The sequence below is a fragment of the Procambarus clarkii genome, chromosome 42 (genome assembly GCF_040958095.1).
Source record: "Procambarus clarkii isolate CNS0578487 chromosome 42, FALCON_Pclarkii_2.0, whole genome shotgun sequence".
Lineage (NCBI taxonomy): Eukaryota > Metazoa > Arthropoda > Malacostraca > Decapoda > Cambaridae > Procambarus > Procambarus clarkii.
Window position 1 is genome coordinate 21572221 of NC_091191.1, and position 15000 is coordinate 21587220.

A 15000-nucleotide genomic window follows, 5' to 3' on the forward strand; every position below is an offset into this window, starting at 1 on the left:
AATAGGTTAGGTTAGATATATATTTTAACAGCAGTGCAAGTTTGATATGAAAGGCTGAACTAGTTACATTTTGAGGAGATATTTTATGCCTGAAGATGTCTTAGAGAACAACATTGATGTCTTAGAGAACAACATTGATGTCTTAGAGAACAACATTGATGTCTTAGAGAACAACATTGATGTCTTAGATAACAACATTGATGTCTTAGAGAACTTTGATGAACAAATGTGAGTTAGAGAATAACTTTGATGACCGAGATTAACTTTTAATATCTCTGAGAATAACTTTTGACGACATTAGTATTAGTATTTTGATGAGAAAAATTGTCTTGGAAAGCTTCTTTGATGAACGAAGGTGACTTAGAGAATAATTTTGATGACTGAGATTAACTTTTCAAGGCTCTGTTAATAACTTTTGAAGGCTCTGTGAATAACTTTGGCACTCTGGGAATAACTTTAAGACATGAGTAGTATTTTTCATGTCTCTGAGTGTGTCTTTGACGTCTCAAAGGGTGTCTTTGACGTCTCAAAGGGTGTCTTTGACGTTTCAAAGGGTGTCTTTGACGTCTCAAAGGGTGTCTTTGACGTCTCAAAGGGTGTCTTTGACGTCTCAAAGGGTGTCTTTGACGTCTCAAAGGGTGTCTTTGATGTCTCTAAATGTCCCTTGAATAGTCCCTTGATGTCTCTGAATAGTCCCTTGACTATTTTCTTCTTACTCAACGAAGAATAACGGTAGTTACGAAAGTGCTGAAAGAAGTTACATTTGACTATTTTTAGTTGAGGGGAAGAATAATTTTAGTTAGGAAACGATAAGAAAACATAATTAACATGGATATTTTCAGTTGATTGACGAATAATTTTAGTTAAAATTGACAAGAAAAAGATGATAATAAGTGTGGATATTTCAGTTGATTAACAAGTAATTTTTAGTTAAGAAATGACAAGAAAAGTTTGTCTTGGTAAATTTGGTTCTGAATAAAGAGCAGATTTGTTTAAGAACAGTGTCGGTAAGAAATATTAAGTTGATAAAGAGAATTACATTGACGTAGTTTTGAAAATAAAACTGGTTGACAGACATAATTTGTTGTGGGGGGGGGGGACTGTAATGCTGTTGATAATATTTTGGCAAAGAACTAGTTAATGAATGGAAGGAAACAATTGGTTTAAAAGGACAAAGAACATGTAAGAGAATGCCGTGAGTACAGAAAACATGCTCGGAACATGACAAAGAACACAGACAACATGTAAGTGAAGGTGACGAACACAATGAAATTGTGGAGAATTTGAACTTACAGAGAACATGAAAACATGACAAATGATCATAGAAAATATGATTACAATTTGCAAAGAACATTATGAGACTATGACAAAGATCACAGAAAAATGGAGAAACTGGAGAAAAATATGAACTGACCATGCTGTGAACATTTGAAGAAAATGGAGTGAACACAGAAAACATGGAAGAGAATGTGAATAACAGTGAATATAGAGAAAATATAAAAACAAAGTAGGATTATTGAAGGTTTGGATAAGTTGGAAATAAGGCAGATGTAGGGGGAGCTAAGGGATGAGGAGGTAAGGGGCGAAGGTATAGGGTGTGGGGAGATAAGGGTGAAGGGGAGATTAGGGAAGGTAAGGGGAGGAGGAGGGAAGGGATGGGAAGGTAAGCGTGGGAAAGGGTGTGACCGTGTGACTATTTACATAGCTGAGTAAACAAAGGGTATTGAAGGTGAGGTGCAACCTGACTGTGAGATATTTATTACGGTGTGAATATTAGCTCGTTAGTGATTATTTACATAACTGAGGAAAAAAAGGGTATTGAAGGACAGGATATATTAACTTTTGATAGACTGGAGTAAGTCTTGATCTGAAATAATTTTGATGAACTAAGGTGGGGGACAGAAGTTGGAGCTCGGTAATTGTTAGGATCTTATTTACTGTGTCTGAAATACAGCGGGTTTAAATTTCAGGAACATTGATTGGATACTAAAGAAGATACGCGAGAGGAAGAAGGTTGGATATGGGAGGAAGCGCATGGTAAATAGTTCGAATCTTATTTACTATGTCTGAAATCACTATGTGTTAAATTTCCGGGGGATTGGGCTGTCAGTATTAAATATACGACAGGGGATTAAGGCGGGGACATGACCTAGAGTTCGGTAATTAAATTATTACATTTTTTTATGTCTGAAATACAGCAATTTTAAAATACAACTTACAACTGAAATACAATTTAATTATTTATATACCTGCATATTACTAATTATATAAATTTACCCCCCCCCCCAAAGTTTGTTGTAGTGGGATCGGCTCTATATTTTATTTTATTCTACAGTTCATTCATTATGATTTACTAGATTTTCATTTACATTTAATCAAGAAATCCAAAGGTACTTGTTCTCTAGTGTTCCTTGTTTAATAATGGTCCTTCGAATTATATTAGAAATATTTTCATTATTCTAGAGTCAGATTTCCCAACAACAACTAAACAGAGCTAAGACAATGAGTTAAGAGCTTCCATAATCACAACTATTACAGGTTGTTGTGCCACTACGTCTTACATATATCATCAGTGTCAAGACAAAGAATTTCAGTACTCAGATCCTACTAACTCACCTGCATCTTGAGGTCGCACCGAGTGTTTGCAGTGATGACGACATTAGCAGTGAGAGCCATGCGCGAGTCTTCACTGCCAGTCACCAGTGCCTTGCTATTCACACTTCCCTCGAAGAGGTACTGGTACTGCATCCCCGGCTCGTACTGCAGGTCCAGTCCTCCCCCGCCTGGATCACAGGATTTTGGTTAGTAAAACGTGGATTGCTTTCTATTTTAATCGCAAGGACTAAGTCAGAACATTTTGGCACTATACTATGGAGAGCAAGTAAATGTAAATAACTAATTGTGCCAAAGTTTAAGAATTGTATTTAATTTAGCTAGTAGTTAATAAAAAATATAGTTCAGAACACTGTATTACATAATAGGTAAATGAAGCAAGTGACTAACTAAAGATTGCTGTAAGTTTTGTTATACCTGTGTGAAATTTGATTCAGTGAACAGCCGTCAAGTAGCGAAAAGCCAACAGTCTGTTTAACAGTCAATTGACCAGAGCTCGAATAATGAGCAGGAAAAAACTGCGTTGAATATAATGGACCACCAGTTTTTGTGGAGCACACTGTGCCTCCCTGACATTACCATCCCCGATGTAAGGGCCGCCAGTGGCGGAGTTCTCTGGCCTACCAGGGACCCAAAGCCAAAACCTAGTTCACTCACAGAGGCGCAGGAAGCTGATGCATTTATATTTTAAGTTATCATTAATGCCACTACCAAGGCAAATCACCCAGAAAGTCAGCGTGACAAACCAAACCACAGCTGGCTGATGCCGAGACCTGCAGGCTCGAAAACGACATAGAACTCCCCAAACTATGTAAACAAACTATCGATAATGTCATCTACATTTTCGATAGTTTGCCAGAGCCTGCTCGTTCACGCCATCTTCCTCCTGGTTTAGAGGGAAGGATGGATTAGGTCATGGATCACAGGCCGCTCCAGCGTCAGTTCAATGACTGATGTAAGAATCCGGCTCCCTGGCGGTGGGACGATGTGAGTGTTACGTACTCCTAGCTGGATACGTATATAAATTTAAAATAAACTTTTGTTCCATTTCATCATATATGTACACACATGATATTTTTGTAAATTATCGTGTGCTGTGGCAGCGTCAGTGGGGACAGGAGCGCGGTGGCTTTTCACACGTCTAATACCTGTTAGATTCGGGAAGTTAGAATTGCTGGACCTGTTCAGTTTGGGAGTTCCAGATGTCACTTTTACTAAGTTCATATAATTGTTTATTTACTGTAATTAAGCAGGTGGCATTGTACTTATATATTTTGCAAGTAACTATTATATTTAATTTGCATTCTTATGTGTTTTGAGAACAAGTGGTTGTTCAATTAGTTTTAAATATTCAAAAGTCTTTAGTTTCCATCCCTCATCCTGGATGAGGCAGAGGAGGAGAGGATTATAAGTAGCAACAGCCGAGTAGTTCAGTAGCTGATACGGGTCAGGAGAGATCACATCTTGTAGAGTTAAGTCTGTAACATTCATGTTGTGCCATATTCATATTTTATTATATTATATTATGTGAGAGACAATACTGTTTGTTTGGTTGTATAAGTTAACTTTACCATCTGTGTTTTATTATTATACTTTATTGAATATATATATTATAAATTTTATATGTATTCCTTCAGTCCTAAAGGAAAATTTTAACAAAGTGCTCATTACTTATTAAGGGGTTACACTGGTGACCCGCTCCTGTGAACAGCAGTTTTATTAACCCTAGACCTTTTTTAAAGTTGGCTGTTGTAGGGTCACGAGCCGTAACGAATGATAGGGATAGGTAACATAGAGTTATGGGGGCCTGTGCCGGGAAATATTGTTCCCACTTAAACTTAACAGTGTTAATTTAACCTTGCCTTCCTAGGTACCAGTGTGTTAAGTGTCTGTGTGTTTCTTAAGAACTATTCCATGTGCCAAGCAAGCCTTCCTGTGTGTCAAGTAACAACGTTTCACGATTTTGAGGTAAGTCATCCTATATATTTTGTTTGTGCAGTGAGGCCAAGCGAATTTTCAGTGTTGTGACAATTTTACAGTGAAGTGTAGTGCAGTGCCATTGTTTTAATTATTGCTGTGAATCAAGTGCCAAGCGTTAGTAACGATGGAGGAGCAAGTGTTGTCGTTGTTGGCTCATCCAGATTTTGAGGGAATTAAGAGCCTAAAAAAGACTGAGTTAATACAAATGGCAAATCAGTTGGATTTGACCGCCAACAATAGAATGGTTAAAGCCCAAATTGTGAAAGTCATTGTGACGCATTTTGTTGAGAATGGAGAGTTAGAAGAAGACATTGTGGAGGAGTTAAGAGAGGAGTCGAGTGATCAGATGACGTTAAAGCGTCTTGAGTTAGAAGCTCGCCAATTAGAGCTTGAAGCTCAAAAGTAACAGAAAATATTAGAGGCTGAAGCTCAGCAGAGGGAGCTTGAGACTAGGCGTTTAGAGGTTATGGCACAGTTGCAACTAGAAGCCACAAAGAAGCAATAATTAGAGATTCAACAACAAATGGCTGACAATAACTTAAGGCTTGAATCACAGCGTATGGCAGCTGGGCATGGAAATACTAGTAATGTTTCAACAAATAGTGATAATAATCCCATAAGGATGAATAAGTATATAGAGTTACCCAAGTTTAATGAGGAGGATCCTGAGGTTTTCTTTGCACACTTTTATAAAATTGCCATCAGTATGAACTGGCCAAGGGATCAGTGGGTAGCCATTATGCAGTCTCAATTTAAGGGGCGTAGTCAGGAGGTTTTTACATCCCCACCTGACGCTCATAGCTTTGATTATGAATTTGTAAAGAAAAGCATCTTAAATGCGTATCAATTAAATCCAGAGGCACACAGGCAGAAGTTTCGGAACCTAAGGAGGGTAAGTGATCAGACAATAGCAGATTTTACTCGTTAGAAGACGAATTTTTGCAACAGATGGTTAAAGTCACTTTCAGTAACTGAGTTTGATGCTCTAAAGAATCTTCTTATAATGGAAAAAGTATTGTCATGTCTCCCAGACAAGTTGTCTACTTTTATGGCAGAACAAAAGAATGTAACAGACATTTATGAGCTGTCAAAGCTCGCGGATGAGCATGAGTTGTTGACTAAGGCCCAGTTTACGGCCACTTCACCTAAGTCTAGTCGTAGAGTAAATTATAATGCTCACCGAACTCCTTATCAGAATCCATCCAGTCCTAGTGCTCCAGTTACTCCCATGAGCTCTTCTCTTACAATACCTAACCCTGCTACTTCATTGTCAGGAATGTCAAATAATAATAAGGTTACTTCTAAACCTACAGTTGGTTCCACAGGTGTGTCCACTGTAAGGTCTTGTTCCCATTGTAAGAGAAAAGGCCATGGAATTAATTCATGTTTTATATTGCACCCTGAGTTACGACCAACTGGTCTCATTTATTGTAGAGGTGTGCAAAATAAATTTACTAATAAACATGTAACTGTAAACCCCAAATGGGTGAAACAGTATTCACTATATATGTCTTCAGGTGAAGTTTTGTGTATAAATGGGAAGTGGAAGCCAGTAGGTGTTCTTCGTGATACAGGTGCTTCCCAAACCATAATTTCATCCAGTATTCTTTCTGATGTTGAAAAGAGAGACTGTGGAAAGTTTGTAGTTCTTCAGAGTGTTGCAGGATGTAAAACTGTACCTCTAATAGACATTAATTTCAGATCCACCGTTACACCAAGTTTATGCACTGTGGGTGTTAGTACACAGTTGCCCATCCCAGGTGTGGATGTTATATTGGGTAATGATGTGGCCATAAATCATGTTGTGGGTGAGAATGATCCCCGTTTGTGTAAACAGCCAGTTACAGACCATGATTATTCTGCCTGTGCTGAAATTAGTTCTATGAATGAACAACCTGTTGTAGAAGATGGTTTTGTCCATTCTACCTGTGCTGATGTCAGTACTATTATAAATCCAGTTGTCAGTTCTAATGTTGTTACTCAAGCAATTGTTCCAGTAACCAGTACCCCTTCAGTGGAGAAGTGGGATGTGGTTGTTCCAGATTCCTGTGTGGCCGATTTAGTTGTTGAGAGTAAGCCTGATACTATGACTCTGCTTTATTCCAATAAATTGGGAAAGGATGTCCATGTACCATTGTCTTGCCCGCTCACTACGAACGTTGTGCCAGGAGTTGAGAGAAACTTAAAAGCCACGACTCTGTATGCCAGCCAAGTGAATGGTTTATGACAAGATGTCGGGTTGGCAGAAGTATTCCCGCTCACTCCAAGTTTAGAATCAGTTGTCGAGAGTAAGTCTGTTGTAGAGGCCCCGCCTCACCCTAGTCAAGGTGATAGTATAGGGGAGGAGGTCAAACTACTTGTTACTTGCCCGCTCGCTTCAGATTCCCTTAATTTATATGCATTGAGTAGAACTGACCCTAAGATTTCAGAGAGAAGCAAGGAGACAGTCTGTACTGTAGATCCAGTTCTGGAGAGTGTGGGAAAGCAGCCAGCGGATCAGCTTCTGTTGAGTAGATGGAGACCCATTGAGCCTCCCTCTTCAGTTGTCTGTAAGGATGTGACCCAGCTTGGTAGTGTTATTGATTGTGAGCAGACAGTACTCCGAGCAGCTCCAGAAGTCATGGGAGGAAATTTTGGTAAAACCATTGAGAGTGGTAAAGTAGCATTTGGATCTAAGTTGCGGAGTTGTGATTCTTATTCCATGAGGAGTAAGTATTTCTCATTGGGTACATTGAGTCAGAGTGTGTGTAGGATGTTGAAATCTACTTTTATTCTGCAGGAGCCATTTTCTTGTGAAGTAATGGACTGTGGGACATCTTTGTCCAGCCTTGTGGTTGAGCAGAGAGAGTTTACTCAAGTAGGTTGTGCAACCAGTAGTTCTGAGGAAGTGGTGAGTTATGCTAGAGCAGTGTCTCTATATTCAGATCCAGGTTATTTTGATGCACGAGTGATAAAAGTGTATGTTCCACTCAAGTGTGGTGTTGACTTTCAGAGTCATATGGGAGTTGACTTTCAGAGTCATATGGGAGTTGACTTTCAGAGTCATATTGGTGGTGAAGGATTTATTCATACTGGGGAGCAGATGTTTGAGGCTCCAGGTGTGTATTTCAAGTTGGGGGATAAGGTTATCCTACCTAGAGTTAATCATTGTGAAGGGTTTCAGATTGTCCTTGGGTGTTTCCCAGGTAATCTGCTGTGCATCTTCAAGATGTTAAGACCCTTAAACTTCTTGGTTGATTGGTTGTCATCAGACGTAAATCACTTGGGAAGTGATGGTGAGGGTTGTCAAGTTTTCGGTATGTTTTATTTAGTCTTTTGGAAAACTAGAAGGTTGATGAAAGTGTGTGTTGTGTTCAAGTTCACCATCAGGGGGTGTGAACTTGTCTTGAGAGTTATGATTGAGATATGGTGCCTAGGCATATGCCTGTTTTCTTTCACTGATCGTTATGACAGAGTTATGAGGCAATTGATTTCTGTGTTCCTTATGGATCATCTGAGTCAGTTCCATCAGGTAGTCTGTGCACTTATCTTGGGTTGTATTTCTTGGTTTGAAGGTCAAAGGTTTGCTAAGTTGTTGTGTTGTGTTTCGGAAGGTTCTATGAATGGGAAGGTTTTTTACATAATTGTGAGGTTTAATGCTAATTTCTCTAATTTTAGTATCCATTGGGCGAGAGTATGTGTTCCACAGAGGATCAAGAGTGATGAAGAGCAGATGTCTGTGTCAGAGCATACCCAGGAGAAGTCCCAAATCTACTGTACATCCAGTCAGCTTCAATTAAGCAGTTCAGCTCCAGAAAAAGGGAGTAATGGAAAACGGAGTCTTTCTTGGAAAACTTCACCATGTGGAAAAGGGATCACATGGAAATACGGGACTGATCTTAGAGAAATAGTAGAAACAGATAGAAAGATAAATTGCCGTGATAACTGTGTGAAAGCACCTACCTTTATTGACAATTCTATTCATGATAATGTTGTAGATAGGTGTGTGAAAAATGATCTGAAACAAAGTGAAATAAATGAGACAGTACCCTGGAGAGATAAATTTGCATACTCCAGTGAAACATATGTAGAACTTAGTCATAAGACTGAAATTTCTGAGTTTCATGTAAGAATATATTGGAAGTGTTTTCATTTTTGTCCAGAAATGTGTTCTTATTACTTTTACATGTTTGGTGTAATTAATACCAAAAATCTCAAGTGTCATACATTTTACTTTGAAAAAATGCCATTGATCTTCAATCCATTGCATTTTTTTTCTTGGTGGTGGAAGTGTGATGTACTCCTAGCTGGATACGTATATAAATTTAAAATAAACTTTTGTTCCATTTCATCATATATGTACACACATGATATTTTTGTAAATTATCGTGTGGTGTGGCAGCGTCAGTGGGGACTGGAGCGCGGTGGCTTTTCACGCATCTAATACCTGTTAGATTCGGAAAGTTAGAATTGCTGGACCTGTTCAGTTTGGGAGTTCCAGATGTCACTTTTACTAAGTTCATATAATTGTTTATCTACTGTAATTAAGCAGGTGGCATTGTACTTATATATTTTGCAAGTAACTATTATATTTAATTTGCATTCTTATGTGTTTTGAGAACAAGTGGTTGTTCAATTAATTTTAAATATTAAAAAGTCTTTAGTTTCCATCCCTCATCCTGGATGAGGCAGAGGAGGAGAGGATTATGGGTAGCGACAGCCAAGTAGTTCAGTAGCTGATACGGGCCAGGAGAGATCACATATTGTAGAGTTAAGTCTGTAACATTCATGTTGTGCCATATTCATATTATATTATATTATGTGAGAGACAATACTTTTTGTTTGGTTGTATAAGTTAACTTTACCATCTGTGTTTTATTATTATACTTTATTGAATATATATATTGTAAATTTTATATGTATTCCTTCAGTCCTAAAGGAAAATTTTAACAAAGTGCTCATTACTTATTAAGGGGTTACACTGGTGACCCGCTCTTGTGAACAGCAGTTTTAGTAACCCTAGACCTTTTTTAAAGTTGGCTGTTGTAGGGTCACGAGCCGTAACGAACGATAGGTAACAGTGAGGAAGCCACCTAGGCTCACCCAGAAATTGGCGTGTCGTTGCGTTCACCACTTGCTTTCTTGGGGGGATAAGGAGTTCCCTGTGACTCCCTGAATCCATTTACTCACAAAGAAGAAAGAAATTGGCACACACCAGTGAGGAGGGAGCAGCACAGATATCAACTCCAGGCCCACCTGTACCAAAGTGCAAAGAACAGCCACCAAGGCAAAAGAAAATCCAGGAAAAACGCTGGGGCTAGACCGACAGTGGCGATCTCGGCACACATGGGAGGAGTGGTGGAGTGGCCTTCGCCTCACTGATAGCCTGGTGATCAGGCTATCTAAAGAATATTTTCTGGTATGTCCTCTTGACATACCAGAAAATATTCTAAGGAAACTACTCCAAGCTTGTACTAAAGAGGCACCCTTCTTGAGCCCGGATGGGCACATGTATAAGCAAGTAGATGGGGTCGCCATGGGTTCTCCCCTAGGTGTCCTGTTTGCAAACTTTTACATGGGTACCATCGAGCAAAAAGTCTTAGTCGACATGAACTTGAAACCGGCCATATGCTGCAGGTATGTTGACGACATTTTTACACAGGTACCTGATGTCAGACATCTGCAGGAGCTGAAGGAGGCGTTTGAGCAGAGTTCCGTGCTGCGTTTCACTTACGAGATGGAAAAGGATGGGAAGCTGCCCTTTCTAGATGTAACAGTCATGGAAAAGAGCGGAGGTATCCACACTGCATTCTACACTAAGGAAACGAACATAGGAATGTGCCTAAATGCCAACAGCGACTGCCCAGACAGGTACAAGAGGAGTGTTGTTAACGCATATGTTGACCGTGCTCTCAGCCACAGCTCAGAATGGAAGCAAGTCGACGAAGAACTCTGTAGGGTAAGGCAGGTCCTAGTCAACAACGGCTTCTCCAATGGTTTCGTCGAAGATATCATAAGAAGGAAAGTGAAACGCCATGCAACCTCTGAAGAGACAACTAACACCACACCTATACCCCCTATTAGACTATTTTACAGGAACTTCTTTTCCACAGCTCATAAAACGGAGGAAAGGGTCCTGAAAGATATTGTTAATAGAAACGTTATCCCTACAGACAAAAATCAGAGGATACAACTGACAATTTACTATAAAACCAGAAAAACGGCCAGCCTACTCATGAGAAACTCTCCAGACACAAAGCAGAACGCTTTAAAAGAGACCAACGTCGTCTATGCCTTCAAATGCCCTCTTGGGGACTGTAAGCTCCAAAAAACCCAGTATATAGGCAAGACAACAACATCTCTTTCTAGGCGTTTAACGATGCATAAGCAACAGGGCTCCATTAAGGAACATATAATCTCTTCCCACAACCAAACCATCGCCAGAGAAATCCTAGTAAACAACACAGAAATCATCGATAGATACAGCGATAGCAGGCGGCTTGACGTTTGCGAGGCACTACACATTATAAAGTCAACACCAGCAATCAACAGCCAATTAATGCACAACTATATTCTACCCACCTCAAGACTCCGCTCCAATATAGAAGCATCAAGAAATATGGACCAATAGGCTTTCTACAATCACTTCCATTCAATACCCATTGTTTCGTGTTCTGTCTTGTGTTGATGAAATTAATACCCTATTAATGCCACCTCACCCCATCCACCTCACTCAAATGTAGATATAAACAAATCGGAGATGTGTAAGTTCTATTCAGTTGTGTATGTGTAAACTAAAGTCTTTGAAAATGTAATAAGTTTTACGAAACGCGCTCAAGTGTCGCGTCAGACTAGAAATAAAAATGAATTTTGGAGAATTGATTTTTGAATTACCACCAACAGTGAAAAGAAATGTACGAAAGATCGAGAAAATTCGTGTTAGAATTATTAATCTTACTTTTCGGTGATATTTAATAATATATATTTATATATATATATGTCGTACCTAGTAGCCAGAACTCACTTTTCAGGCTACAATGCAAGGCCCAATTTGCCTAATAAGCCAAGTTTTCATGAATTAATATATTTTCTCTAATTTTTTTCTTATGCAATGATAAAGCAACCTATTTCATTATGTAAGAGGTCAATTTTTTTTTATTGGAGTTAAAATTAACGTAGATATATGACCGAACCTAACCAACCCTACCTAACCTAACCTAACCTATCATTATAGGTTAGGTTAGGTTAGGTAGCCGAAAAAGTTAGGTTAGGTTAGGTTAGGTAGGTTAGGTAGTTGAAAAGCAATTAATTCATGAAAACTTGGCTTATTAGGCAAATCGGGCCTTGCATAGTAGGCTCAGAAGTGAGTTCTGGCTACTAGGTACGACATATATATATATATATATATATATATATATATATATATATATATATATATATATATATATATATATATATATATATATATATATGTCGTACCTAGTAGCCAGAACGCACTTCTCGGCCTACTATGCAAGGCCCGATTTGCCTAATAAGCAAAGTTTTCCTGAATTAATATATTTTCTCTAATTTTTTTCTTATGAAATGATAAATCTACCCATTTCATTATGTATGAGGTCAATTTTTTATTATTGGAGTTAAAATTAACGTAGATATATGACCGAACCTAACCAACCCTACCTAACCTAACCTAACCTATCTTTAGAGGTTAGGTTAAGTTAGGTAGCCGAAAAAGTTAGGTTAGGTTAAGTTAGGTAGGTTAGGTAGTCGAGAAACAATTAATTCATGAAAACTTGGCTTATTAGGCAAATCGGGCCTTGCATAGTAGGCCGAGAAGTGCGTTCTGGCTACTAGGTACGACATATATATATATATATATATATATATATATATATATATATATATATATATATATATATATATGTCGTACCTAGTAGCCAGAACTCACTTCTCAGCCTACTATTCAAGGCCCGATTTGCCTAATAAGCCAAGTTTTCCTGAATTAATATATTTACTATAATTTTTTTCTTATGAAATGATAAAGCAACCCTTTTCTCTATGTATGAGGTCAATTTTTTTTTATTGGAGTTAAAATTAACGTAGATATATGACCGAACCTAACCAAACCTACCTAACCTAACCTAACCTATATTTATAGGTAAGGTTAGGTTAGGTAGCCAAAAAAAGCTAGGTTAGGCTAGGTTAGGTAGGTTAGGTAGACGAAAAAACATTAATTCATGAAAACTTGGCTTATTAGGCAAATCGGGCCTTGAATAGTAGGCTGAGAAGTGCGTTCTGGCTATTAGGTACGACATATATATATATATATATATATATATATATATATATATATATATATATATATATATATATATATATATATATATATATATATATATATATATATATATATATATATATATATATATATGTCGTACCTAGTAGCCAGAACGCACTTGTCAGCCTACTATGCAAGGCTCGATTTGCATAATAAGCCAAGTTTTCATGAATTAATTGTTTTTCGACTACCTAACCTACCTAACCTAACCTAACCTAACTTTTTCGGCTACCTAACCTAACCTATAAAGATAGGTTAGGTTAGGTTAGGTAGGGTTGGTTAGGTTCGGTCATATATCTACGATAATTTTAACTAAAATAAAAAAAAATTGACCTCATACATAATGAAATGGGTAACTTTATCATTTCATAAGAAAAAAAATTTAGAAAATATATTAATTCAGGAAAACTTGGCTTATTAGGCAAATCGGGCCATGCATAGTAGGCTGAGAAGTGTGTTCTGGCTAGTAGCCAGAACGCACTTCTCAGCCTACTATGCATGGCCCGATTTGCCTAATAAGCCAAGTTTTCATGAATTAATTGTTTTTCATCTACCTAACCTACCTAACCTAACCTAACCTAACTTTTTCGGCTACCTAACCTAACCTAACCTATAAGGATAGGTTAGGTTAGGTTAGGTAGGGTTGGTTAGGTTCGGTCATATATCTACGTTAATTTTAACTTCAATAAAAAAAATTGAGCTCATACATAATGAAATGGGTAGCTTTACCATTTCATAAGAAAAAAATTAGAGAAAATATATTAATTCAGGAAAACTTGGCTTATTAGGCAAATCGGGCCTTGCATAGTCGGCTGAGAAGTGGGTTCTGGCTACTAGGTACGACATATATATATATATATATATGGCACAACTCTCCTAAACACGAGAGTTAAGTATACAACTTTAGAACACTTTCCCACCAGGAGACTCGAACCCTAGCCAGCACAGAAGCCTTCCAGCAACTGGCATAACAGGTACGCCTTAACCCTCTGCACCACCGCTCAGACCCTTAAAAGAGATGGTAATTTCGGAGTATTTAAATCCCCCAAAGATCAACACCTCCCAAGAGCACCAGAGCAAGTGAGGGGTCATTTAGACGTTAATTTCATCAAGTCCCTGTTAATATGGGAAGACACAGTGTCTCTGCTTAAGGCACAAGGGCACAGGTCTGAGCGGTGGTGCAGAGGGTTAAGGCGTACCTGTTATGCCAGTTGCTGGAAGGCTTCTGTGCTGGCTAGGGTTCGAGTCTCCTGGTGGGAAAGTGTTCTAAAGTTGTATACTTAACTCTCGTGTTTAGGAGAGTTGTGCCTTAAGCAGAGACACTGTGTCTTCCCATATTAACAGGGACTTGATGAAATTAACGTCTAAATGACCCCTCACTTGCTCTGGTGCTCTTGGGAGGTGTTGATCTTTGGGGGATTTAAATACTCCGAAATTACCATCTCTTTTAAGGGTCTGAGCGGTGGTGCAGAGGGTTAAGGCGTACCTGTTATGCCAGTTGCTGGAAGGCTTCTGTGCTGGCTAGGGTTCGAGTCTCCTGGTGGGAAAGTGTTCTAAAGTTGTATACTTAACTCTCGTGTTTAGGAGAGTTGTGCCTTAAGCAGAGACACTGTGTCTTCCCATATTAACAGGGACTTGATGAAATTAACGTCTAAATGACCCCTCACTTGCTCTGGTGCTCTTGGGAGGTGTTGATCTTTGGGGGATTTAAATACTCCGAAATTACCATCTCTTTTAAGGGTCTGAGCGGTGGTGCAGAGGGTTAAGGCGTACCTGTTATGCCAGTTGCTGGAAGGCTTCTGTGCTGGCTAGGGTTCGAGTCTCCTGGTGGGAAAGTGTTCTAAAGTTGTATACTTAACTCTCGTGTTTAGGAGAGTTGTGCCTTAAGCAGAGACACTGTGTCTTCCCATATTAACAGGGACTTGATGAAATTAACGTCTAAATGACCCCTCACTTGCTCTGGTGCTCTTGGGAGGTGTTGATCTTTGGGGGATTTAAATACTCCGAAATTACCATCTCTTTTAAGGGTCTGAGCGGTGGTGCAGAGGGTTAAGGCGTACCTGTTATGCCAGTTGCTGGAAGGCTTCTGT

At 38.7% G+C, this 15000-nt stretch overlaps 1 protein-coding gene across 2 annotated transcripts in view; it reads right to left on the reverse strand.

Moving 5' to 3' along the window:
• LOC123770249 (uncharacterized) overlaps positions 1-15000 on the reverse strand; it is a 407808-nt gene that overhangs the window by 325173 nt on the left and 67635 nt on the right. For both annotated transcript variants that reach the window (XM_069339938.1, XM_069339939.1), the window contains one exon: positions 2617-2783. In XM_069339938.1, coding sequence (XP_069196039.1) covers positions 2617-2783 — 167 coding nt within the window. The remainder of the gene's footprint in view (positions 1-2616; positions 2784-15000) is intronic.